The sequence below is a fragment of the Eublepharis macularius genome, chromosome 4 (assembly GCF_028583425.1).
Source record: "Eublepharis macularius isolate TG4126 chromosome 4, MPM_Emac_v1.0, whole genome shotgun sequence".
In the NCBI taxonomy this organism is placed as follows: Eukaryota; Metazoa; Chordata; class Lepidosauria; order Squamata; family Eublepharidae; genus Eublepharis; species Eublepharis macularius.
The window spans coordinates 8,558,213-8,585,976 of NC_072793.1; the positions used below are offsets into that span (position 1 = coordinate 8,558,213).

A 27,764-nucleotide genomic window follows, 5' to 3' on the forward strand; every position below is an offset into this window, starting at 1 on the left:
TATGGGACATTTTGGCAGGGGATGAGGTGTTTGTTGCATGCACTAAGCCAGAAAAGGCAATTTAAAAAATTCACAGTGAATTGGACTGATGAAGTGCCATTGATGAGCTCGCCTTACTATTCTCCAGCCAGCTGTTAATCTAAAAGATGGTAATATTATATAATTCACATTTAACCAGTTTGCTTACTATGTTATGGGAAACTTTTGTCAAATGCTTTGATGAAATCAAGATGCATTAAATCTGCAGCATTCTAATGATCCACTAAGCTACTAACTCAATTTAAAAAAAATATATACATTTAGTCTGGTAGGATCTGTTCTTGACCTAGGATCTTGTTCATGGTAGCATTACCTAATTATTGCATTATCTTCAAGATGTATACAGACTGCCTGCTTCTATGGTTTGTTCTCAGAGCTTCTCTGGTATCTGTCAGACTGACCTGTCCTCCCCCTACCCCAATATTCAAAATACAGACAATATTTGCCTTTATCCTGGTAACCTCAGGGTTTCACAAACACAATAGGCAGAAATTCTGAGAGCTTGGCGGGATTCTTTGACCAGATAATCTGTCTAGCATTTATCTATGCAATCCTAATGAGAAGCATTCCAATCTAAGCTTGTACATTGGATTGCACTACATGTGTTAAAATCAGCTTTGCTAAAGTACTTGTTTATTTATGCTCCCCTTTATCCTGCTATATAACCAGGGTAGGAAGTGAGTTGTCGAATACGCTTAGCCTTTTATATAGTAGGATATGTTCTTATTGTATTGTTAAATATTTATACTTTTAAAATGCTGTTTTAATGTTTGATGTTTGCTGCCTTGGGGACCCTATTTGGGTGGAAAGGCAGCATATAAATGTCTTAAATAAATATAATAATACTGCTTATGCACATAACAGGAGTTTTTCTGTACACCCTCTGGTTTCATTGTGTTCCGATATGTAATGTACGGCTGCCATTTTTTAAAAAAATCTTGTATACTTCATAAAGTGCAGCATCTCTCTTGCCTAAATTCCTTTTTTCTTGAAGATTAGACCATTAATATATATGCTTGGATCCTACAACATTTACGAGCAGAGCTCTGAGTGAGACTTTCACATCTCTTTCTCATGCTACAGCCCCCTGAGCCCCCAAACATTATGTTCCTGAAGGTCAGGAGATTGTATTGGGGACAAAGTCAGGCTCTGCAGTTGGAGAGGGGGAATGGTCGAAATGCCCCCCACCCCATCCACTGACAGAAGTGTCCTTTTGTTGTTGAAATGAAATATAGAATACAAGTCAGTCCTACATCTCTTGCTCTTTCCCCTGCTTCACCATGGAGGCTCTCATTTTTGAAGGTACAATTTCGGTGCTATGCAATATCTCGATAAGGTGCCTGACTAAGTGTCAATTAAATATACTAACTTAGAATGGATTACAAGTTTTATATGCTCAGGAAGATGCCTCATATCTTTGACTGCATCCTGCACCTGTTAATCTCTGAGATATTTCATTTCAGGGAAACGAATCAATAGTTGCAAAAACAACCCTCACGGTGCCTAATGATGGAGGCCCAATTGAAGCAATCTCCACTATTGAGACTATACCATGCTATGCTGGAAGTCGTAGGAAGCCAGGTAAGTGTCTGTTTTCAGTTTGTTATTAGCAAGCATTGGGACCCTTAGCAAGGGGAAATCTCATCTCTCCCATTCCTGCTGTGGTCACCTTCTTCATCAGGTCTTTGCTTACCTGTTTTTTCTCCTTTATTTGCTCCTGCTTTCTCCACCCTCCCCCTCTCTGTACTTCCCCTTCTTCTGGCTGTCCCTGCTCTTTTTTCATTTCTATTTTTGTGGTTCCCTTTTCCCCCTCCCCAAGCCTCTCTTTTCCCTCCCATCCCACTACTTTTAGCCCCTTTACTTCCTTAGGAGAGCACTATATGGGTGCCATTTTGGGTTAGGACAGAAACCCCAAATATTACTCAGTTCTTTCTTTCTCATGTCTTTATGTGCACAGATGTTCATCTACAGCTTTCAGTGCAGTCCCACATTGGAAACTGTACTTGCGCAGTCCAGCCATTCGGAACAGGATTTCTTTAGCTTACAGGCTATTAAGGGAGGTGACCTCCCCCACAAACCACTCCAAGCCAGTTGGAGAGGTCGCCCCTTCTTTCCCCAGTTTGTTTTTTGCCACCGCAAGAAACAGATGTCTTCTTTTCTCTCTCTTTGACATTGGCCTTGTTCACAGTTATATTGTATATAGTTAGTTAATAGTTCAGAGTAATAGTTGTAGTGTATCTCGAGTTAATTTGTTGTAAAATTCTCTGCAGGGAGTGGAATTGGTGAACTATGGTGAGCTATGTCAGGCTATGGATGACAGGATTCAGCAGATAGATCCCTGGAACATTGCAGTAAGACGCAAGTTCTTGGTCAAATGGCTTTTATTCAGAAATCAGGTCATTTCCATATACAGATTCATAGAACTTCTTAGAAGCAAGGTAGACATCTAAGCAGCAAGAGTAGAAATTTAGGAATGATATCATGTGAGAGAAACTTCTCTTTTAACATTCAAGTTTGTGCCTTTCCTCCTTCCCAACCATAAACAAAGCTTTGGCGCTCTCCTGGTGTGAGAACGTTCTACATATTTGTGATATCAAGTTGAGTTACTAGGAAGCAAGACATAGCACCATCTGGGAATGAGCACAAGGTCATCAACATTGGAAGCTGTTACAGTCTAACAGATAAACACCTGTGAAAGCCTGAGAAAGAAATAGTTATGACACTAGCAAAGTGATATTGAGTTACAGCAGGATACATTTTGTTCAGCACAACAGAATCAAAATTGGCATGGATGCTATGTCTTGCTACAGACATGACCGATTTCTTCGATTTTTGGTCCCCACCCCCTCGCGATCTGCGTCTCAGGAGAATAAGGAGATAGCAGATAAATATTTATTCTTTATGCGGGACTAAAATGGCCAAGACCGATGGCCATTCATTGTGCTTAGCCTGCTTAGGAGAAGGCCAAATAGTGGAAAGATGTAAGCACGGCTGATTGTTCACCCCCAAGGCAAGAGGGGATCAAGCCTCCCAATTAAAAGCCATGCTATGGGGAAAGGCCATGTCAAGTGCCAATAGCCCAGCAGCTAAAATACCTGCCCTGACAGAGTTCTTGACGTGAGCCATATCCAAACCAATGCTGGAGTCTGCAGCAGTCTCAGATCCAATGTCTGTAGATGTACCATCAAATCCAAGTGCTCGCCCTCGAGGTCTGATCTCAACAATGTTCACAATCTTGAGAAACCGCCGTCGATAGCTAGTGTCCTAGCTAGTGTCTATAGTGTCGATAGCTAGTGTCATTCCACTCAATATCTATGAAGGGGGTGTCGAGATCTCTGGTGCCAACCAGAATCGAGGAGGCTTTTTTGGACTTGCCGCCAAGGAAGTATAAGGACAAGTTGAAGCATTTGCAGAAGCCATGACAACAAGTTTAGGAAACGTGTCAATTCGCCCATTCTACTGCCTGCATCCGACTTGAGGGCAGAAAAAGCAATCGCTCCCTGTAGGAGATCGAGTTCAAGATCACCATCATCTGGTGAGGAAACCAGGATGGAGATGGGATTCCAAGAAGAGGTGTATCTGACTGCTGAATAAACGCATCAGTCATACCAATGGTGTGACTGATGCGCCTCCATACGCACCGTTCATACGAATGGTGTCCTCCATACCGTTCAACTATCCTTACAATTAGGATCTATATCCGACTTTCCCATATTCAGCTTCAAAACGCTCTGTTCCAGCAAAGACTTCTTACCGCTTGACTAAAACGTCAGGCCAGGGGGCGTTATGTCCATCTGCCTCTGACATCAGACTTGCCCACCTATGGTCACACACGATACCACAACTTAGGCAGGCTGCATTTGACAGCATGGTTTCTCGGGCAGTAGGCATGCAATTTTCAGGAGAGGTTGCAAATATCTTGCTCAATGCCCATAGACTTGCTGCCAGAAAGTCTTAGGCATCTAAATGGAATAGGTTTGTCCTGTGGGCGGACACCAGAAAGACAAACCCAGATACCTGCCCCATCTGACATTTTTGACTATTTAGTGGTCCCTACAAGCCTCTGGGTTAGCATCATCATTGGTAAAAATTCATTTAGCAGCCATCTCAGCATTCCATAGAGGTATCGATGGAAAACTGTCTTCTCGCACTGTGTATCAAAATTATTTTTAAAGGGTTTATATATAACCTATGCCCCCCAAGAGCCCCTTTAGTACCCCAGTGGTCTCTATCCTTGGTACTAGCCAAATTGATGCTGAAACCATTTGAAACAATTGTGACTTGTCTTTTTCCCCTTCTCTCTGCGAAAGTAGCCTTTTTATTGACAGTCACATCAGCCAGGAGAGTTAGTGAGCTTAGGGCACTCAGTGTAGACCCTCCTTTCCTTCAGATCTATCCTGACAGGGCAGTGATGTGCACCAGATTGCAGTTCTTACCTAAGGTGGTTTCCAGGTTTCATGTGTTGCAAACCGTATCTCTCTCTCTATTCTTTCCCAACCTTGCCACATGCTACACACATTGGATGTCAGGAGAGCTCTTTTATTTTACAAGGAAAGGACTCGATCCTTTCGCAGGGATTCACCGTTCTTTGTTTGCCATTCAGGTCCCAATAAAGGCAAGGCTGCATCCTCTCAAATGATATTGAGGTGGGTGGTATCAGTAATTAAGTGGCCAGACAGTCCTGCAGTCTCTCTTTGCCTGAGAGCTTCACCCCACTACCTGGTGAGTAGCTTGCTATTCTCTCAATGTGGGACTGCACTGAAGACCATAGATGAAAACAGGGTTGCACTTACCTGTAACTGTTGTTCATATAGGTCTTTGTGCAGGCTCATATTCCCCCTCTCCTGCCTCGCTGTGAACTCTCTGACATAACTGGGGGAGTTCCAGCAGCACAGAACTGGGGAAAGAAGGGGGCAAACTCTCCAACCACATGACCGTTTCAGTGGGAAAAACTGTCTTGGAGCGGTTTGTGGGGGAGGTCCCCAACCCTTAATAGCCGATAAGCTAAAGAAACTCTGTTCCAAGTGGCTGGCCTGCGCAAATGCAGATCCCAATGTGTGCCTGCACGAAGACCTAGATGAATAACAGTTACAGGTATGCGCAACCCTGTTTTGCTTTTTTATTTCTTCATGTTTTTTCAGCATCACCACCCCATCTATGTTTTCAGAAAAAATTGGGGATTCCCCCAAGTTTGTAGCAATATCTACTTATTCTCTTAGATTGCCTTTTATACAGATATTTTGATCCATAAGGTGGGGCCAATTTGAAAATCAAAAGGAGATACTTGACTTCCTTGTAACCTCAGCTTTTAATCCATGTTTTGTCTCCTGCTATAAAGATGTATATACAAATGATAATGACTTTCTATGGTCAGATCCCTGTTGCTACAATAGACCAGCACACGTTTAAATTTATGCTTCAGATTTGTTACAGGTATACTAAGAGCAGCTTAAATGTGCCATACTTACATGGTGTAGCTTAGTTTCTTTTTAAAATCTTTGTTGATACATTGGAAGGACAAAAATACTCTGATACGTTTTGTTGTTCTCCTTAAACCCATCCCACATGTTTGTTTCTATATCTATAAAATATATAATAAGAATTAATTAGATGTTTTAAAAGCGGACTGCTAAATATCCTCCCCTTCCAAATCTGAGCCTCTCCACTGGAAAAAGGGTCTAAATTTTTTTTAAAAAATAATAAAACAAAGCTCTAACTATTTTAATGCTAAAAATAGAAAATAAAAACACAAAGTTGGATGTTCTTGGAACTTACCTTTCCGTCTGTATTAGCCAGCTGTTGCAGGTGCATTTTACTTGCTGAAAAATGGCATACTTCATAATTTAAACTGAAGATCCCTTCTGCCAGTTTCAGTTATATGTCAAAGATGAAATGTGGGAAATGGTATTTTTATTCCCCCCTCCCCTGTCACCTAAGCCATTCTACAGCCCTGGAGCAGTGACTCAAGCTTGGGAAGCAGGAAACTGGAAACCAAATCTGAAACGGATGGATCAAGCACTCCTGGGAGCACTGGGATAAGACTACATGAATTTGTATCAAAAACGGTGAGCAGGCAGACAATAGACTGACACTCTGATTGCTTTTTACCAGTGCTAAGAAAGTTGCTTGTTTCCAGGACCAATGCTAAGTGTTGACTTTTGTCTTCTAAAGCCCCCCAAATGTGCTAATTCTTCACGGTCAACTTACTGTGATGTTTTTCTGTATTCAGTTTGAGAGAATGCAGTTTGATTTGGCTTTCCAGCATTCTGCACATGTGAATGTGTATTGGGTTTTGCTTTCTGTGTTATAGTTGAAACCCCTGTACTGTTTCAGAGTAAATGGGGGAATTTGTCTGTGCGTCAGAAGTAGCATCAGTGACTCTTTTGCACATGCATTGCAAAGTTGCAACATAGTCACTTTGCAATGGCCCTTTTCCCCATTCCCTTGAGTCATCCCTTCAACTTCATGATTGGACATTTTATTTCCCAACACTGGATTAGGTTGGCTGAGGAGTTCTGAAAGGAAAGCTGGACAAATAAATTGTAAGATTTGCCACCATCATTCTCTTTTTGCTTGTGGCATGGTTGTTGTTCTATGCTTTTGTAGTCGTGTGAGGAACATCATGAAGACCTTCCTAGATTTATGCTCCATGTATCTCAGATGGGTCGTCTTGAAGAAATTTCCTTTCTTTAGAAGACCCCAGGAAGGAACACTGTCTCCACTTTGCTTTACTGGGACAGCCTACTCTAAGGAAGCAAATGATCGGTGGCCAGTGACTTACATTATTTTAGAAATGTGTTGCTATGGTACAATAGTACAATGGTTTTTTAAGATTTTTTAAAAGGGGGGGTGGCCGCATACAATGATGCAGGGAGAGAATTGCATGCAAACTGTAGTAACGAACGAAGTGCAAATGACCTCGATTGGAGGGGGGGAGAGAAAGGTCATGCCAAAATGTTGCAGCTCAACCAGTCAGGATGCAGGGGGAAGAAAAATGGAGAGAAAGGCCGGTCCAGGGTTCCTACCAGTATAAACATTCTGCACTGCTAAAACCCCGCCACAGCTTGACTGTAAAGAAAACATCGGGGTACGTGTGCAGAGAGAAAAGCTAAAGAAATGTCAGGGAAAGATAACTTCTGTGCCGAATGTAGCCTTTTTCCGTGCAGAACTCATTTTACAATTTGAACTAGGGGTGTGCACCAGGGAAATATTCAGTTTTCTCGCTTCAGGTTTACCTGAAGCAGGAAAAAGATTCGGAATAACCCCAAACCCAAAGCGGCAAGCTGCTTCAGGTTCAGGTTATCGGAATTGCTTTGGTATGCTTTGTAATGATTTGGAACATACCAAAGTGAGCCACCCACCTCCACCCTGAGCCCCCCAACCCCAACCCCATTTACATTTCTCAAAGGCTGGAGCAAGCGCCTCCACAGCAATCAGCAGGGCGGTAGAGAAAGCCGCAGCCAGCACCTCCGCCGCCTGCGCTGCCATTTCAGCCGCCGCAGTGGGCGGCAGGGAAGGCCGCAGCCACCGCTTCGGCCGCCATGGCAGCCAGCAGGACAGCAGGGAAGGCCACAGCCGGTGCCTCCGCTGCTCGCACTGCCACTTCCACCACCGCCAGGATGTCCCAGGTAAGTGGGGTGGTGGTGGGAGAGAGCCCTTTAAAAAGGCCCCGAAGCAACCCAAATCACTTTGGGAAGCTTTGATTCAGTATTTCCAAATCGGGGCCATCATACAATTCAGAAATACTGAATCTTTATGAATCGGGCCCGGTTCAGGGGTTTTTCCGAACCAGGAACCCAAAGCACACACCCCTAATTTGAACCAGTTTGAACCAGGATATTTAGACCATGTGGAATCGGCCTGTGTTGAGCCCATAATATCTGAAGGAACACCACCTTCTATGAATTTTCCGGCCCCAGACTCTTTGAGTGTTAGGTGAGGGTCTGCACTGGATATTGCTATATTTTTTAAGGTAAAGCTATGAGGAACAAGAGTTCATCTTCATTCTTCTGTGCCTCCACACATGGGACTGCGCAGGCGCAGGCCAGCCGCCAGAGAATTCTTTATCGCTTCTATAGCTCCAAAGGGGCCGTTTGTCGCGCGCCTCAGCGACCGTTTTCCCGCCCAAACGGTCACATGTCTTCCCAGCGACCAACGGCCCTATCCCTCAGTTCTCTTCTTGCCGCCACTTGGAGAGAACGTCTGCTTTGCAGCTCCGTGCTTTAGTGCTTTATTGCTTGATTTGGTGAATCTGGTTTTTTGACTTCGGACTTGACTATTCTTCGTCTTGCTGATTTGGATCTTGTTTTGGACTCGGTAAATATAACCTCGGACTGTTTGACTACTCTTTTGCCCGATCCTATTATGGCTTCCAAGGCTTTGTTCAAGCACTGTATTCAGTGCCACACACAAATGGCCCAGACCGATGGCCATGAGTTGTGTTTATTTTGCCTGGGAGAGACCCACAATGTTACGGCGTGTAAGATATGCCAGGGCTTTACCCACAAGGCCCAGCAGGAGCGTCAGGCCCACTTAAACTCCTCCTTGTGGAAGAAAGTGATGTCGGAGACTACTCCGTTGCCCTCCCCCAAGGCTGGCCCTAGCCCCTCTGCTGAACGGCATTCGAGAGCGGGCTCAGCGGCATCCGTGAAGTCAGCGTCGAAATCTCGGCCGACGAGTGCTGCGGCATCGAGAGCGGGCTCTCCAGTGTGGGAGTCGGTGAGACCGCCCCGTAGCGCTTCTTCGACTCGGTCGGATCCAAGGGCGTCAGACTCGGAACCGAGGAGCACGGATCCGAGGCCATCGGTGGATCCAACAGCTGGTGCGGCGCCGAGACCACAGCTCGCCGCCGGGAAGCCGACCCTGAAGAAAGTGTCGAATCCAAAGCCGAGTTCGAGCAAGAGGCCGACCACTGAAAGGGCTTCAGTTCCAAGGGCCTCTTCCAAGCCTCCTTCGAAGAAACCAAAGAAGGCCAAGCGTCGGCGCTCTCGGTCGCCATGTCAGGCGTCCGCTGAGGAGGTCGTGATGGTGGTCCCTCGCACGCCTTCCCCGCACCTGGATTCGCCCACTCCGGAAGAGGTGCCGGATCCGGGGGCCTTCATTGTGATCCCTAGTGATCACTCCCCGGCTGCGGATCCAAGCCCGCCAACCCACCATCGGAACCGACCGTCACCTGCTCCAGCTGCTCTCCGGTCCCCGGTGGCTTCCACCCACAGCCGGCGCCGCTCTGAGGTGGGGAGCGTTGGTTCCAGGCACTCCTTAGAGTCGCACCATCGCCAGGCCTCATACATACCTCCGGCCTACCACTGCCATTGGAAGGCACCTGCCGGGTTTGAGCTCTCGGAACCGATGCCTTCGACTTCAAGGCAGGGTTGGCTGCCTCCACCCTTCCAAGGAGAGGAGTCGGTACTTGGTTCCGATGAGGAGGAGGCTGAGAGTGTCGGGGACTACAGGTCGGAGTCGTGGTCGGAGCCGTCCCCAGACGACAACGTGGCGCCCAGTACCAGCTCCCCTTAGGAGGATCTTCGGATCTACTCGGATCAGATGGCTCGCATGGCACAGGCGCTGGAAATGGATATTTCCTCGGCGACGCCGCAGACCAAGGATAAGCTCCTGCGTCGGATCTACGGGGACAACCCGGCGACAGTGGGCTTCCCCATGCTGGAAGGAGTGGATGAGATTGTGGAAAAGGTGTGGAAGGTGCCCTGTGACCAGCCTGCTACATCGAAAAGAACCGAACAGCTGTATAAGATCAAGCAGGGCACCTGGCAGTCGTTGGTAAAGCACCCTCCTCACTGGTTGCCGAGGAGATCCAGCCTCGTCGATCGGGCCCTTCTTGTTCGCAACTTCAGTGAACACCAAGGCCCAGATATTTTGCTCAAGGGCAGGGGGCGACCCCCTCTCTATTGGGGATGCCTTCCAGTTTACGTGGACCCACAGGTTGCACTATATGTTTCCGCCATTCCCACTGATACCCAGGGTACTGTGCAAAATAAAGGAGGACAATTCGGATTGCATACTTGTGGCCCCGTTTTGGCCGAGGCAGGTATGGTTCCCCAAGCTCCTGCACCTATCCAAAAGGACTTACGTGAGTCTGCCTCCCCGGCAGGATCTCCTGCGGAATGGGAGCCTGTTCCATCACGAACCCATGAAGCTACACCTGTCAGCTTGGCGGATCCAGCCCCGCCTGTAGTGTTTTCGGAGCAGGTGGACAGGGTCTTGTTGAACGCTAGGAAGCTGTCCACTAGACGGTCCTATGAGGCTAAGTGGCGTAGGTTTGAGGCTTGGGCACTTGCTAAAGGAGTGGTGCCTGCCAATAGCCCCCTGGGGCTCATATTTGATTATCTATGCCAGTTGAGGGAGCAAGGTTTAAGAGTTACCTCCCTCAAAGTCCATCTTGCGGCTATCTCAGCCTTCCATGCTCAAGTAGACGGTGGCACAGTTTTTTCACACTGTAAGTCCCGCCAGTTCCTGAAGGGGATGTTTAACCTCTACCCCCCTGTGTCACACCCGGTGCCTCAATGGTCACTATCCCTGGTGCTGTCGAGGCTGATGTTGCCTCCGTTTGAGCCGTTAGCCACATGCCCTTTGGACTTGTTGTCCTATAAGGTGACTTTTCTAGTGGCTATAACGTCTGCCAGGAGGGTAAGTGAGCTGTCAGCACTTAGGGCTGACCCGCCTTTCATTCTGTTCCACAGCAATAGGGTGGTCCTGCGGCCATGCCTCAAATTCCTGCCTAAGGTGGTGTCTGCCTTTCACCTATCGCAGGAGATAACGCTGCCTGCGTTTTTTCTGCAGCCGTCTTCCAAGGGGGAAAAGGCCCTTCACACTTTGGACCTAAAAAGAGCCCTGGCCTTCTACTTGGATAGGACTAGGGATTTTCGTACTAGTCCTCATTTGTTCGTCTGTTTTGGGGCCAAGGATAAGGGTAACAGGGCATCTTTGCAGACCCTGTCACGGTGGATTGTATCGGCCATTAGTAAGGCCTATGCTCTAGCTGGGTTGCTTGCCCACTGCATGTCAAAGCCCATTCCACACGGTCTCAAGCAGCCTCTTCGGCACTCATCAGGGGTGTGCCGCTGGTTAATATCTGTAGGGCAGCTACGTGGTCCTCTGCTGACACATTTGTTAAACACTATGCTATGGATGTCAATGCAGAGCAAGAGGTTTCTGTGGCCAAAGCTGTCCTCCATTCCCTGTTTTCCTGAAGGGATACTGGAGGGTATTATTGTAATAACTGACCATGACACTTTGTGTATTTATGTATATATGTATATATTTATAGAACACGTTGAATATTACTGTACAATGACTTATTTATTTATTGGTCCTGGTACTAGGACTGTTGTCATATAATAAAATTGAGTTGGATTTCACCCCACCTTCCTTATTGTGTGAAGCTTGGTACTCTCCCATGTGTGGAGGCACAGAAGAACGAAGATGAAAACAGGGTTGACATACCTGTAACTTATGTTCATCGAGTTCTTCTGTGCTGACACACATCCCTCCCTCCTACCCCGCTGTGAATTCCAATGCACGATAATATGAGGATTATAACAATATTGATGTTTTAAAGGATTATGGCTATGTGTATTGGATAGCGGCGGCAAGGGAGAACTGAGGGAAGGGGCCGTTGGTCGCTGGGAAGACATGTGACCGTTTGGGTGGGAAAACGGTCGCTGAGGCGCGCGACAAACGGCCCCTTCGGAGCTAGAGAAGCTGTAGAAAATTCTCCGGCGGCTGGCCTGCGCCTGCACAGTCCCATGTGTGTCAGCACAGAAGAACTCGATGAACATAAGTTACAGATATGTTAACCCTGTTTTTTCTGTTATGGTGCCCTCTGGCCAAATGCAGAGTGATGCTTAAGAGGGGTAAGGCCACATACAGCGTTTGAAGTTCCTAAACAAACATGTAATCACTGTTTTGACTGACAACTAAATGCACAAAGAGGTATGTTTAAGGAGATACCAGCACGTTCTGCTTAATGTCTTGCAAAGGCATTGGATAAAACTTGATGCAGATACTTAGCTATAGTTTGCAAACCCATCACAGGCATAATGCTTAAACATTAAATAAGGGAAAGAAACCATAGTTAAGCTTTTTATGCAAATAGTAATTCTCTGCTTAGAGACAACATGTGGCATGCTTACTGAGTGTTTAAGAAGCTGCTTTACTTACTTTGCAGGAAGCTATTTGGCTGCGTAATGTTGCTTAGGGTTTGGGAAAGGGAAAACCAAAACACAGCAAAAAAAATTATATGTATTTCACCAGCTGCACTGGTTGCCGGTGGAGTACTGAATCAGGTTCAAGGTTTTGGTACTAACCTATGCAGACTAGGACCGGCGTATCTGCGGGACCGCCTCTCCCCATATGAACCCCAGAAGACTCTTCGTGAGAGCGATAAATATCTATTAAAGATCCCTGGCCCTAGGGGGGCCCGCCTGGCATCGACCAGGGCTAGGGCTTTTTCAGTCCTGGCCCCAGCCTGATGGAACGCTCTGTCTAATGAAACCAGGGCCCAGCAGGATTTGTTAGCTTTTTGCCGGGCCTGCAAGACAGAGCTGTTCCGCCAGGCATATGATTGATGTGAGGTGGTGCCCCCTAGCCGGGGGAGTAAAGCATATGCCCTCCCTTCTAGTGACACCTTCCATCTCTCACATATCTCCCTGTTAAAATGCTCTGGAAATGGCGGGAAAGGTGGTCGTCCAGATTATGTGCTGCTGTGTTTATATATGTGTGTGTGTGTGTGTTATTTTAATCTATGGCATTTAAGGTGTTTAACAGTTTTTAAACTGTGAAATGTGATTTTAAACTTTGTTGTAATCTGATGTGGGGAGGGCAGAATATAAATTGAATATAAATAAATAAATGTATTTACACTTCAGGCTCTTGAAACAACTATAAATAGGAATAATCAGTAATTCATTTAGACGGTTTTCCAGAACTTTGTTCCATAGCAGGCCTATTCCTTACATGTGTGCTTGCTCTCTTCTCTCTACCCCCTATCCTAGGTTATCAAACCAGAGTCATGCGTTCCATGTGGCAAGCGAATAAAGTTTGGGAAACCATCCCTGAAGTGCAGAGACTGTCGGGTAGTGACTCATCCAGAATGTCGAGACCGCTGCCCTCTGCCTTGTATCCCTACCTTGGCAGGGACCCCTGTCAGAATTGGAGAGGTATGTTCCCATACATGACATGGTTTCTATAGCCTAGAGTTGCATAATCTTGTGTAGGATCTAGTAAGGAAAAGACTGAAGTTTAAATGGGTGATGAGTGAGGCCCATCTGTGAAAACAGCCTTGAGGTTCACTGTACCAAGAGCAAGAGTTTGAGGAGATGTCTGTATTGTGTAGTGATTAGAGATGTAGGCTAGGACTGGGTTAAAATCTCAGTTCTTAAATTTAATCTTGACAAGCTTGGAAGTACTGTTAGTGAGTGGAAAGTCTGACCTGGGTCTTCAGCTGTCACTCATTCTGGATGGGGTTGCACTGCCTTTGAAGGAACAGGTTTGTAGTTGGGTGGGGAACTCTTGGACCCAGGTCTATTGTTGGATGTGACAACTGTGGCCAGAAGTGCCTCTTACCAGATTTAAATATATATATATATATGGTGGCCCTGATGAGGGCAGAAAGGTGGGGTATAAATTTGGCAAATAACTACATTCACGTTCACTGATTGATGTTGGGCCAAACACTCAGTTTAAGCTACTTTACAAGGCTGAATGAGGATAAAATGGAGGAGGGGAGAATTGTATAAATTGCCCTGAGCTACTTAGAAGAAGGGCAGGATACAAATATGGATTGCAAAAAAATTGAATACACCAAGAAATCTGGTTCAGAGCTTCAAACCGATAAAAAAAGCCTGAAACAAAGCATAAGCAATTAAACATAGCATATTAAATGATACAGTAGGTACATCACTCATTGCCCATATTAAATGACACAGTAGCATATTCCACAGCCCATGTCCCTTAACCAACAAAGCTTAATAGTAGAATCTGATCCCTGGGATTTGGCCATAAAATTCAGTTTTAAAGATATTCTTTGCTCCCTGTTCTGTTAGAGTGAAGTTATGTCACATTTTGTATCAAGGACTCTGGTTAGGTAACTTCATTCTTGAGATCTCTATTACAACCTGTCCATGTATTTATCAGAAGTGTCTTCTGTGGAAGTTGTAGATCAGTGCTGATGGAAAATCACTGTATTTCCCTTTTAGGGAACTCTTGTGGATTTTGTATCTCTGACTCCTCCCATGATACCCTCCATTGTGGTTCACTGTGTAAATGAGATTGAGCAGCGCGGACTGCATGAGGTAAGAATGAGATTTGAAAGATTTTTTAATGAAATTATTGGAATGAGCAAAAAATAAATACAACTATCAAAGGAACTTATGCAATGATCGTAGAAACCAGTTCCATTGACTTGCTAGCGATTGTTGTTTCAACAGACAGGCCTCTACCGAATTTCTGGCTGTGACCGGACAGTGAAAGAGCTGAAGGAGAAGTTCCTTAGAGGGAAAAGTGTGCCCCTGCTTAGCAAAGTTGAAGATATCCATGCCATATGTGGCCTCCTTAAAGACTTCCTTCGGAACCTTAAGGAACCCCTTCTCACCTTCCGTCTTAACAAGACTTTCATGGAGGCAGCAGGTAAAAATAATGCAAAAAGTGTGTTGCCCCCATCTAGATCATGTGTAAAAACCTGGACATTTTCTGCTTTGCACAAACCTATACAGCAGTTTTTAGTCTTTTATCCTATGCAGTCTTCCCCTATGACAAGCAAAACAACTACTTAAGCCTCTGTTACTGTAATAGACAAAAAGAATTAAGTCTTAAGATTGCAGTCCTTTTATCCCTGACTCAAACAGCAGGAACACCAATAAAAACAGCAAGCCTGCAAAAACAATAGATTGCCGAGAAGGTATCGAAACAATGAAGCAAACTCAAAGACAGCAGGGTTGTGTTGCCCATATTAAGTTCAAAATCTCTTGGAAATTACTGCTAAAGTCCACATTAAGAGCTATATAAGCACTCTGTGACCCTTACCCTCTTGCTTTACTTTCTCATGTGTCTTATTCTGTAGATCTTCTCATTTACAATCCAGTTAGAACTTCATGCCATACCCAAGATTACATGGTCCTTCTGATCTATTGAATTTTCTCTTTTGCAGCTAGCCATAATTGCTGTTCATTGTCAGTCTTCTTTGCAGTCCCACATTGGGACTGTGCAGGCTAGCCACAGAGATTTTCAAGCTCTCAAATTGTAGGGGGTGCTCCGCCCATTCAACACATATGTGTGATTTTCCCAGGTGGAGCAACCCCATATCTCTCGGTTCCTTTTTCACCGCTGCTGTGAAAGGTTCTCTCATTCACTCTTCGTATTCAATTTTACAGCATTCTTCACTTCTTGTCCATCCACAAGCTTTATAGAGATACGTATGTCTCATAAAGCTCTATTTAAAAAATGCGTGAAATACAATATCAAAATGCCATATACTACAAGATAGTATCTGTCAGGTCTGTTGCCCACAGTCCCTCCATCGTCCTGAACTTTGCATTCATGGCCTTGGGACAGCTCCTTCCTACTCTCCCACTGGACTATGCCCAGCTGCTCGGGCACCGAGGGTGGGGGGCTTACAGAGAGGGACTGAAACCTTGTAGCAAACATTCCATACGTCATTCTCAACAAGAACCCTGTGTATAGCCAGACGCTTTTATTGCTTCTGTGTAATCTGTGGACATATGTATGCTGTAGTTATGATTTCTCATTAAAAAACCTTGACTCGAGAGCTTGGATTTCTTGCTGCAAGGGGGAGTCAGCTCCAACGTGTCCTGTTTTCCATAGACTGACAGTATCAAAGATGTTCACAATGGGCCAAACTTAAGTCTTTGGACCCATCAGAGTGTTCATTGGCACAGATTTTAGAATTCCTACTTCAATTGAAACAGGAAGATGGTTGTTGTGGGTTTTCCGGGCTGTATTGCCGTGGTCTTGGCATTGTAGTTCCTGACGTTTCGCCAGCAGCTGTGGCTGGCATCTTCAGAGGTGTAGCCCCATCTGAAGATGCCAGCCACAGCTGCTGGCGAAACGTCAGGAACTACAATGCCAAGACCACGGCAATACAGCCCGGAAAACCCACAACAACCATCGTTCTCCGGCCGTGAAAGCCTTCGACAATACATGAAACAGGAAGGTTTATCTGATTCCTCCAAAAAATGTACTTGGCGGCTATATCGGTTTTCCATTCCCCAATAGATAAAAAGACAGTGTTTTCGCATCACTCATCCAAATTGTTTCTAAAGGGTTTGAGGAATTTATTCCCTACTGTGACTACAATAGTACCCCAATGGTCGCTACACCTGGTTCTGACCCATTTGATGAACAAACCATTTGAGCCATTAGCCACATGCCACCTTTGTTTTCTTACCACGAAAGTGGCTTCCCTTATAGCGATCACATCGGCCAGGAGAGTTAGCAAACTTGCCACTCTAAGATCGGATTCCCCATTCCTCAAGATTCACCAAGGGAGATGGTGTTAAGGACAGGATTAGACTTTAGACTCAAGATAGTATCTGAATTCCATGCATCACAAGACATAGTACTTTCAGTCTCTTTTCCATTGCCCACTTTGGGGGGCAGAACAATCCTTCCATACTTTAGATGTTCGCAGAGCTGTCCTGTTTTACCTAAAACGTACTGAGTCATATAGGGTAGACAAGCGACTCTTAGTTGGATATGCTGGCCCCAACAAGGGCAAGAGATCCACCTCCCAGACTATATCCAGGTGGGTGGTGGGAGCTATCCAGTTTTGTTATACAGCAGCAAACTTACCATGTCCATTCGAGATCCACACATATTCAACGAGGTCACAAGCATCCTTTGATCAGTGGAGTCCCTTTGATCAGTATCTGCGAAGCAGCTACCTGGTCATCAGCTGAGACCTTCGCAAGACACTACGCCCTGGATGTGTTAGAGCAAAGAGATGCAGCTGTGATGCAAGCAGTTCTGCAATCTCTGTTCAAGTGAAGAGCACATCCACCACCTGGTAAGTGGCTTGTTAGTTTCCCATGTGGGACTGCACAGAAAGATGGACAATGGAAACAAAGTCGCACTTACCAGTAACTGTTGTTCATTGACATCTGTGCAGGCACACGTACCCTGCCTCCTGCGCCGCTGATGCTCTTCTCATATTGGAGGGCCGGCAGCTTAGGTGGAACTGAGGGTGAAGGGGCGCTGTCTCCTAGAGTCGCTCGGTTTTGATGGGAAAGATGTTGCGCATGCGCTCTGGAGAGATGAGTGCCCCCTAGTGGTTTTTAAGCTGTAAAAATCTCAACATTCGGCAAGCCTGCACATTCGCAGTCCCATGTGTGCCTGCACAGAAGATGTCAGTGAACAACACTTACTGGTAAGTGCAACTTTGTTTTCATCTGGTGTCTTCTGTGCGAGCACACATTCCCTCCTACCCTGCTGTGAGAATATCAAATTCTGTCTCCGCTGGTTTAGGGAAATTAAAGGATACAGGGTTGTTCCGTCTGGCATCACTGCATTTCAGCAGGAAAACTTGCACACATGCATGTTGAATGGGTGGAGCATCTCCTACAGTTTGAGAGCTTGAAAATCTTTCTCTGTGGCTGGTCTGCGCAGTCCCAGTGTGTGCCTGCATAGAAGCACTAGATGAACAACAGTTACAGGTAAGTGCAACCCTGTTTTACATCTGACCCAGCAAGATATGGTTTCTACATATTCTTGAAACCAGAAACTGTATTCAAACTGTGGCTGATGTGGAGGGCAGTGTGCCAGTTTGGGTGTAAAGGCAATTATGTGTTGCTGTAAAAGAAAGGAATTTGCAGCATGAAGGGAGGAGGAGGAAGCTTGTGGACCTAAGGTTTTCTCATGTAACACCATGAGCGGTAAATTAGTTCATCTATATGGGGAACACCTCTAGTGCTATCACTGAGACTAAAAGCTTTATAGTGGGTGAAAGATAGATACTAGAATATTAATGGTAACTTTTTTTGCTACGCTCAAATGTAGACTTCTGTGCCCAACAAATACCTGGGACATGAGAGAAGCCTTATTGATATATTAAAAACAGGAAAATGCTGTTCCTCCCCCACAGAAATTATGGATGAGGATAACAGTGTGGCGGCCATGTACCAAACAGTTGGGGAGCTCCCTCAGGCAAACAGAGACACCCTGGCATTCCTTATGATCCACCTCCAGAGGTGAGTATAGTTGGGCTATCCTGGAAGGGCGAATATGGGGGGAATGGAATAGGTTTTTTCCATTCCAGGCTGCATTTGGAGGCTTGTGGCTCACTTGCCATGGGGCAGTTGTCAGAGCCTTTCTCCTCGCAGATGTGCTGTGCTTCAAAACTCCTTTTCTCTCATGTAGGGTGGCTCAAAGTCCAGACACCAAAATGGATGTTGGCAACTTGGCCAGAGTCTTCGGACCTACAATTGTCGGGCATGCTGTGCCAGATCCTGATCCCATGACACTCCTTCAAGACACAAAAAGACAACCCAAGGTAGGTCAGCTATTTGCAGAATGTGAAATTTGGGCACATCCAGATGTGGTATAATGAAGTATCTATTTTTCTTTGCCTTGTCTGTTCTGCCTCCTTATATAGGAGGGAATGACTAATCATGTCCTTCTGCAGATTGTAGAGCGGCTCCTTTGTCTGCCTGTGGAATACTGGAACCAGTTTATGATGGTGGAACAAGAAAATATTGATCCAGACCATATCATTGGAAACTCCAATGCCTACTCAACACCTTGCACCCCAGATGTTAAAGGTAATCATACCTTGTTGAATTGCTGGCTGCAATGCAATGTGCTAACAAAACTTCACTCCTTTCAACAAGCCACTTAGCTTTACACACCAGGTTCTTGCTGCAGTGCTAGTTCTACAAATTCAGGTAGTTGGATTTTAGCCCTTCATCTTTATCCATTTAGTTCTAACCAAATAACCCTATTCTTCTTGCACTGTCCCAAATGCATATTGTAGGACCAAAAAGCCACAAGGTGGGGATAGCTAACATGCATATTCAGAACATGAAAATGGTAACAGCATATTCAGTTTAGTCTTTCTCTCCTGGTTTCATGTTGCAATAAAAATACATCATGTTGCCATGCTTTGAGCTTCCTTACCCAGTGGAAGCCAGTGATCTTTATTGCCCAAATGCAGATTGGATGGTGAGGCATTGCACACTTGCCTTACTACATGCTAAGTGCAAAGAAAGGAGAAATTGGCACTTAACTATTTATAGTAAGTCGATACAATCAACAGGATAAGACATCCAATAAACAATGCAATAAGGTTTAACTTTAGATTTGTGCCTTACTGATCTGTGGTATTGCACAGTATTAGAGACCTAAAGCTGCCACTCCTGGTATCAGCCTTATGTTTGTCACAACCAGTTTCATGCACACTCAGGGGGACAGCATTATTGCTGTGAGTTCACATATGTTGGCTTTTCTTTTTACTGGATTTGAAAGCCTTTGGCAGAAAATTTGGTTGGGAAAAGTTGGTGATTACTAGAAGTGCATTCCTTAGTGTCAAGTCTGGCTAGTAGGATGTCTGTGCTACACCTCCTTCACCTCATTCCAGAGAGTCTATCACCACATGAATTTTAGCAATGTGTGCTAAATGTGGCAAGTGTTGCTATGCAGTATTCCACATCCTGTTATATAAAAGGTGAGCTGTATTGCTGATGACTCACCTCTTATCCTGGTGCACCTTCAGAAGGCATCACCACGGCAGGAAGCCCAGGTGAGACGGCTCGTCCCTCCCTCTCACTCCCTGCCTTTCCTCGGCAGCGATCAGGGCAGGAAGGAGGCGGAAATGCCCTCCCCCCTTCACTGGGTGGTGAGCGGGGTGCGGAGCAGGTAGCAATCCTGCCCCCTTTCACCTGGCCAGGATCAGGTGCAGAGCAGGAGACAATGCCCGCCCCACTCCCCTCTTTCCCCCAACCAGGATCAGGAACAGAGCAGGTGGCAATGCCTGCCTCCTGCTGTCACCCGGCCGGGATCAGGTGCAGAGCAGGTGTCAATGCCCAACCCTCACCTGGCTGGGATCAGGTGCAGAGCAGGAGGGTGATGCCCACCTGCCCGCCTCCCCTTTCTAGAGCCTGTTGTATTTTTCCCCACAACAGACTTTATTGCTAGTCCATATATATATTGACACTAAATCCTTAGATGCTCCTTGAGCCCTTTCATAATTATGCTTCTAGCCTTGGAAGTAATTGATACCGTGGGATACAAATGCTAACAGCAGTGCCATGTCTGTGTTGTCTTGTTGCTAAGTGAGCATGTTGGGACCCCTCACCACTCCAGAACAACAACTGGCAAAGACACCTTCAAGCAGCTCTCTGACTCAGAAGGTCCGATCTACATTTAACAAGACAACACCCAAGTAAGTTGGGCTTTCTTGGTCTGGTGAACACTTTCTTCCCCTCTTTGTCCACTGAAGCTCTTCCTTGGTTAAAAACTTCAGGATTTTAGTGCACTCACTGCAGCAAATCAGTGTAACTAGGAGATGATAATTAGTCCCTTGCTTCAAAGGGCAACAGTGACTTGCTTCAAGGTGGGCGTGGTATAGAATGAATAGCAGCCCATAACCAGAGTAAACATTCCAAAGCAGAAGCATGATTATAATGAAAATCACCACTTTCCTTTAGTCTAGATGACTGCAGTGCTTCCTGTTGTAGGAGTCATATAGCTTCCCTGTGGCCCTTTAAGCACAGCCTGCTCATAAGGAGACTATGATATTAGCGTTGGATGTAGGTCTCAGATGGGATGCAGGATAACGTGAATCTACTTCTGGCCAATTTTGTTGTAGTTAGGAAAAGGTGATATAGCATAATTGCTAGTTAATTGCAGTGCACAGTCCTATATATTGCAACCTCACTAAAAGGACAGTCTGGGAGTAAGTGTTTCACATTTAGCCAGTAAAGTAACATTGGTGGTGGGGAGAAAGGAAGGGCCCAGCCAAGCGTCTGTATGTAAAAGTTGTGAGCTCATTCACACTCTCCTCAATATCTTGTGCTGTATCTACCTTTTATTTTGCCTACTTTGGACAGTGTGAGCAGTTGAATGGCAAAGCAGGTGGGATGATAAAAAATTAAAAATACGGGGCAGAAACTTGACAAACATCAGTAGATATAAAAGGAGGAGGTTACTCTTTTACAAAGAAAACGCTAGGACTCCTACTGAGTGTCTTCAATTTTTCTTCCTTTCAGATTTGCAAGCAAAAGCAAGTCTGTGACCAGCCTAGGACGACAGGGCAACTTTTTTGCCTCTCCAATGCTGAAATGAAATATGTTTTGGTCCTGAACATGTACTTACAGTCCGATTATGCAAAGCTACAATAAAATCCTGCGTTGCTCTTTCACTATCTCAGCTGCATTGTGTACTGCGATTAATGGTATACTTGTTTTTAGTTTAACTGTGTTTTTATTTGAATTTTATTGTGCACTATAAAGTATCTAGTGCCATATCACATTTATTGTAGGGAAATAATTGGCAGAACCCGCTCAGCATGCTAGGAAGAAAACTGCAAGAAGTTGTTTTGAAAATTGTTTTCTGTAGCTGGATAGCTCCCACCATCTGTTCAAAGCACCCCATTATTGTTTCATTTGTGGGTTATACTTGGAAAGGATAGGATGCATTTTGCACCAGCAGTAATCTCATTTCAAACAGTCGTAATCCTTAGGGGAACAAGTACCCATCCATGGTACAAGGAAACGATGTGTTTTGGAAGTACGTTTTACTCCCTTGGTTAGTCTATTTTTAGTGAAACCAATGACGTATTTCTTTTTAAAATGAGTACACTTAGAATTTGGTCATGTGAAAAATTGAAATCCAGTGTTCCATAGTCCGCACACATGCTGCTGTGCATCTGTGGTTCTCCCTTGTTCGGCACAGGAGGGCACTGTTACCAAACAGAGTGTTTTGATTTTATAGCCATCACCTACACCTTTTGAAAACCTAGCTTGGGTTATTTTTAATTTGCCTAGATTCTGGTAAAAATCAGTTAGGTGATAGAGGTGCTCTGAATATTGTATCCATAGCAATATGACCAGGATCTGACTGTTTTTGTATTTATATTTCCTATGTGTTATAAATATTTTTAATGGGGACTCTAAGTGGGTAAAGATGAATGTGCTATGTTTAAGATAACAGTAAACTAACTCATTCAGTTGGTGCTTCCCGTAAAGTTCCCTCTTGCCAATATTTTGCAAAACCTTTTATAAACATCTTTTATAAAGATTGGGAAAACTCTTCCACTGATTTTGTCAGAATATCTATTTATGGTATAGCTTGCTGGAACAGTAAATATTAACAAGACCTCATGTTGGTTTCTGGTGTGTTAAAATGTTTCCTATATGCTGTGGTAATTCTAGGTTAAAATTGGTATGACTTGATTCTGCCCTAAACTTGGTAATGCTGCGTTAGCCCCCTGTGATCCTAAGAAATTAGCATTTTTGTGGTGCTGTTTAGCGGCGTCTTTAGACCAGTTAATGGAGAATACTTGAAGCTTGGGTACAAACTAGACGAGTATTTTTTTTTAAAAAAAATCAAGACTTGGGTTCCCATGACCATAAGCCATATATGCTGCTTAGAATCTTTTCCCAAGTATGCAAAGCTTATTTGGATTAGGCCCATGGTACATGTGGGAGAAGCCCCCACACGCGCGCCCGTGCGCGCGCGTTCCATGCTGTTCTCATCCAAAACAGTTCCGTGGCAGAACTGTATGTATACTAATCTCTGTGCAGTCTCTCAATGAGGCAAGTAGCATCCTCCAGGGCTGTTTTGGGTTGGGAAAATGGCAGAGGGAGAACTATACTAAACTGTGGCATGCTAGACCATTTTGCTCAGTAGGCAGGGTTGATTCTTTGCCCAAGTGACAAGGCCCAGTGTTATTACTAGCCCCTAAGGCACTAGCAATACCACTAGGGTTCAGCTGGCTCTTTATGTGTTTGGCCAAGTGCAATAATCACTCTGGCCTTTCTTCTGTTTTCTAGTGCAAAAACATCACGGGTAGATGTGGGGGTTTGGGCATAACAGCCAGAAGGCAAGTTTATATGCTTGTTTATAGCCCACTTTTCTTACTGAAACTCAAAGAGAATTATACAGTGTAAGTCAATACAATCAACAACTGAGACATTAAAAAAAATACCATAGGGTATGCATTGCAGAACTCTGAAAAGAAGCAAAAATTCAAATTCAGGAATACAGAGATGGACCTTGCTGAAACAAAGCATTAGTTTGACATGACATATTAAATGATGCAGACATTACTCAGTAGGGGCATCATCAAACAGTACTTGGTAGTGTAGTCTATTCCTTCACCAAAGAATCTCTCTGAACTATTTCCTTACAGCACATCCTTATTCCCTGAGTAAAAGCCCTCCCGAATAATTCAGTTTTGCATAGTTTGCAGAAAGCCAAGGTGTGTTCCTGACCTCTTCAGGTAGGCCGTTCCATAAAGTGGGGGCCACCACAGTGAAAGTGTGTGTATGGGCAGTTGTTGATTTTGCCCATTTGCAAGGTGGATCTGCAGAAGACTCTGTTCAGAAGAATGAAGCTGCTGTGGAGCATGGAGGAGAAGCAGTCCTGCAGATATGAGGGGCCGACCATTTTGTATGTGATAAGCTAAAACCTTGAGTTGAGCCTGGTATCTGAGTGCCTGCAGAATGGGAGTAGTATGCATGCTCTGCCTAACTCTTGACAATAATCAAGTTTGCCAGTTATATTATTATGGATTCTCCCTAGATAGCGTCTATACTTCACCTTCGTTTTCTAACACAGCCTGTCCCTACAAACATCTAAATCTCCATCCTCCAAGGAGCTTAGAGCTGAATGTGTGGTAATTCTACATTTTATTCAAGTATTCTAGGCCAAGGTTCTTGGTCTCTGGTCACCCATTGAGCTTCAATGTAGTGTATGGATTTGAACCCACTACATCTGATATCAAATCAAAGGACTAATACAGCATCTAAGTTTAGTTTCAAGTACAGAGCACTAGAATACAAAAAGGTGAAGTGTGACTTTCTGAGGTCTATTAGAAGACAGCTAAAAATAGCAATCTTCATGATCAGAACTCAAACATTAGTAGATTGTGTAGGCAAGCAAGGGTTAGCCTAGCTCTTTTATACCAATAATTGTGAGCACCTGCAAAGCCACCATCCAAAATGGCTCACTAGAATAAAAATGTGATGTGATCAAACAAGGCAATGATATTGAGAAAGTAGATACTGTTTTCTAGCACCACCTTGTGAACAATAAGAGTATATGCTTTATTCCTGCTTGTTCAGGGAGATATTTTATTCAAAGGTAAGTTAGCACAGGTTTTTCTGTCCTTACAGCTGGAAGACCCTCTGTTTTCAACATTAATTTGTACTACTTTCAGAGCGCAATTTGTACAAAACCTCCGCTTGACCCAATTTACCAGGTTGGATAAGTAAATAACAAATCTTCAGTTGCACTTGAAGCAAAGCATCTCTCTCCAAGAAGATGCTATGCCTGTCAGAACACAGATTTCAAGGGGTACAAGGTAATACCTAACACTACATTCAGAGCCAACGGAGCAACTCTAATTGCAAAGACTAGCTTTATCAAAGCTGGAGGATTTACAAGTTTGGCTTTACATAAAAACACACAAGAGTGGTGACTTTAACACTGAAGTTAAGAGCCAGGCAAAATGCTTCTGCCACAGCTGGTGTGATCTCTCTTACTAATCCTGCTTCAGTAGGTTATATTCACATTCACTTCTTCAAAAGGTGAACTTGCTGGCTGTGATCTCCTTTCTTGGTGTACTGGATTACTAGGATTAATACCTCAGGTGCCTAGGCAAGGGGCACCTACTTACCCAGAAGAGAGCAAAGCTTTCCAAAGTATTTTATATAACTGAAGCTAAAAGATCAGTCTTCTCAGATTAGTGTTTTTATAGTAGACAGACATTTCTGTTCCAGAACAAGGTGAGAAGCGACAGCTGACATACCAGAACAGTGTTCTGGCATACCAGAACACTTACTTGTTTACTGAAAATTGGTTCGTATGGCCGCTCTACGGAATCCAGCAACTTCAAATGGGTCCCCTTGGTGGCTGGCTTTCGAGGGCAAGGCAAAAAGCCATAGAGGTGTATTGGCTTATGTGGTAAGTTTTTTACTGCTCAAATGGGGGCAAGGTGACTAGGCTTACAACTATATGATAAGCCATTATATATAAACATCCCTTTCTGAGTGAAGGCTCTCATGCTGGAGCGCTTGATTTAAATTGGTCTCCGGTTGCAGCCATCTTTTGTCTATTGCTCTGCAGAGGCTGTTTCAGATGTGGGCATAGTTCTTCCTTGCATTTGCCTCATGGTGATGGGCCAGAGCATAGGAGTCTTCTGCAAGTAGGCCTGGAAAGCTGCTTCCTTCCACTGTTGCTGCTTTCTTTAGGAGTGGAATTCAAACTGATATGAGCAATCAAGAATCATACCATCAGGGGTGAGATTGCACTGCCTGCCACACACGGACACTGATGCAGCTGCTAGGAAGAGTTCCGGCCTCCATGGATTCTCGCCTAGGCAAGCTACTTTACATGCAGTTTCTCTGGGAAATACAAAACAAGGTAGTACAATTAGTTGTTTCTAAATGTTGGAGCTCCCCTAGTGAAATGTGATTAGCGTTCATTGGTCAGTTCCTTGAAATCCTTGTTGTATTTCCTGTACTCTATTGACAGAGAAGATCATTTCAGCCAAAATGTGAGGTTGCATTGAAAATATGCCATGGATTAGTCATACTTCAGCAACCAGGAAATGTGCCCAGGGATGGGACTTTCTCAAAACCATTGTCTCATGGAAAACAAATGCCCAATTAGCAACTGTTAAACAATAACAGCTGGTAATCTTTCCAGCCCAGTTACCGTAAGTAATCAGCACCAGCCCTAAAGGTTGCTTTCAAAGCTAACTTTACTCTGGCTTAGACCCAAATGTGCAAATATCTATAAGCCTCAAGTCATGTGATTACTTAAAGGTGAAATCCTATGTAAACTTACTTGGAAGTAAGCCTCATTGCACAGAGTGGATTTCTGAGCAGACATGTATCAAGCTGCTTCCATGTGTGGGGTTTGGCATGCATGGAATGCAGGAACATTCACATGACATGGGCTCATTCTGAGTCCCATTCGGAGCACAATCTGGCATTCCTAGTGCCTTCCCCTTTAAAACAGATTAAAAATAAACCAACTTTAATCTGGATCAAAAGACAATTTGCAGTAGTTGACAGGGGAGTGTCTGTGTGGACCAACTTCACCATGGGGGTGGGGGGGAGAACTAAGAAAAATGGCATAGGGTAACTTACTATTACTACATGGCTTGGGAAGGAAAAGGAGAGAGAGAAGGGCAGCAGGCTGAAGGGGGTCCAGCAAAATAACCCTCACAGGTGTTAATGGGGAAAAGGTGTGGTGGGTGGAGGCAGCAGTGAGGGAATAGTGTGCTTGTCAGTCTGTGGAAGACAGGATACGTTAAAGGTGACTCCCTACCCTTGCAGCAAGAAATCCAAGTTCTCTTGAATAAATGTCTTTATTGTAATAAATGTCTTTATTACAGGCTTCTTGGTACATATGTCCATACGTTACACAGAAGCAATTAAAGGCGTCTGGCTGTACACAGGTCTTCTGTTAAGAATGACGCAGTGAGCATAGCTTACATCAACCCTTTCACATGTTCCCCCCACCCCTCCAGCTCTCCTGGCCACATACCATCAGTAGTGGGACGGAAGGAGCTGTCCCAAGGCTGCTGTGGCGAGCCATCCGAGATAAGGGCTCGCTCGTCTTGGAATCTGGAAAGCAACAGGGAGCAGGTGCAGGAGGCTATTGCAACATATCATACACAGAATAACAATATGGAAGGACAGCGGGCAACAGACCTGACACTTGTAGATACCAATCCTACGCTGCATCGTGCTGCTGCCATGGTTGAAAGTTCATTTTTGCATGGCCACGTGGATGCAGTCAAGAGATCATAGCGTTAAGTGGAATTTTATTTTGAGAATATACCAGCATTATATTCTTAGAGGGTGTTTGGTGGAGTATATTAGATGGCAGGTATCATGGAATAGCATCCATTTTTCTCCTTTTTATATACAAAAGATGCTATGAAGAAGCTGACAGCCCTAAAGGGATAACCTGTCCATAATGCATGCATGAGGAGTGCAAGACATTCAGAAACACCCCTAATTCAGTGACTTGCAGGCATAGGGTCAGAAGGAACCTCCCTCAATGGACTCATAATATCTGCAGGAGAATTCAGTGCACTGGCAACAGAAAACAGCAGGGCGTCCCCACCCCACCCCCTACATGTGCAAGAAGGCTTTCAACCCTACAAGGAAAGCATCCCTCACTCTTAGCCCCTCCCACTGTCATCAACCGCCTTCCTACCAGAATCAGGGTGCAAAGATTAATCTTTTAGATAGCTGAGTATCATTATTTTTGTATAAGCTAAAAGTCTCCATGCCAGCCTAAACTGGCATGAACCAGGACATCCCCTTTTGAGTTCATCTCATTTGATCACTCATCCTGATTTACAAAGGGTAATTTGCTCTTGCTGAGAGCTCCAGAGGAGGAAGCCCTGACATTCATTAAAGTGTAGGTTTTTACACTTCAGAACACAAGTTCATCTACAGTTTTTGGTGCAGTCCCACGCTGGGGACTGTGCTTGCGCACAGTCAGAACAGGACTTTTCT

At 44.7% G+C, this 27,764-nt stretch overlaps 1 protein-coding gene across 2 annotated transcripts in view; it reads left to right on the forward strand.

Annotated features, from left to right (window-relative positions):
• RACGAP1 (Rac GTPase activating protein 1) overlaps positions 1-21,427 on the forward strand; it is a 57,889-nt gene extending 36,462 nt beyond the window's left edge. For both annotated transcript variants that reach the window (XM_054977223.1, XM_054977224.1), the window contains 10 exons: positions 1,503-1,620; positions 5,977-6,104; positions 13,050-13,214; positions 14,253-14,348; positions 14,484-14,682; positions 18,152-18,257; positions 18,427-18,559; positions 18,692-18,827; positions 20,338-20,446; positions 21,273-21,427. In XM_054977223.1, coding sequence (XP_054833198.1) covers positions 1,503-1,620; positions 5,977-6,104; positions 13,050-13,214; positions 14,253-14,348; positions 14,484-14,682; positions 18,152-18,257; positions 18,427-18,559; positions 18,692-18,827; positions 20,338-20,446; positions 21,273-21,348 — 1,266 coding nt within the window. In that variant the 3' untranslated portion in view covers positions 21,349-21,427. The remainder of the gene's footprint in view (positions 1-1,502; positions 1,621-5,976; positions 6,105-13,049; positions 13,215-14,252; positions 14,349-14,483; positions 14,683-18,151; positions 18,258-18,426; positions 18,560-18,691; positions 18,828-20,337; positions 20,447-21,272) is intronic.
• Positions 21,428-27,764: the final 6,337 nt, after the last annotated feature.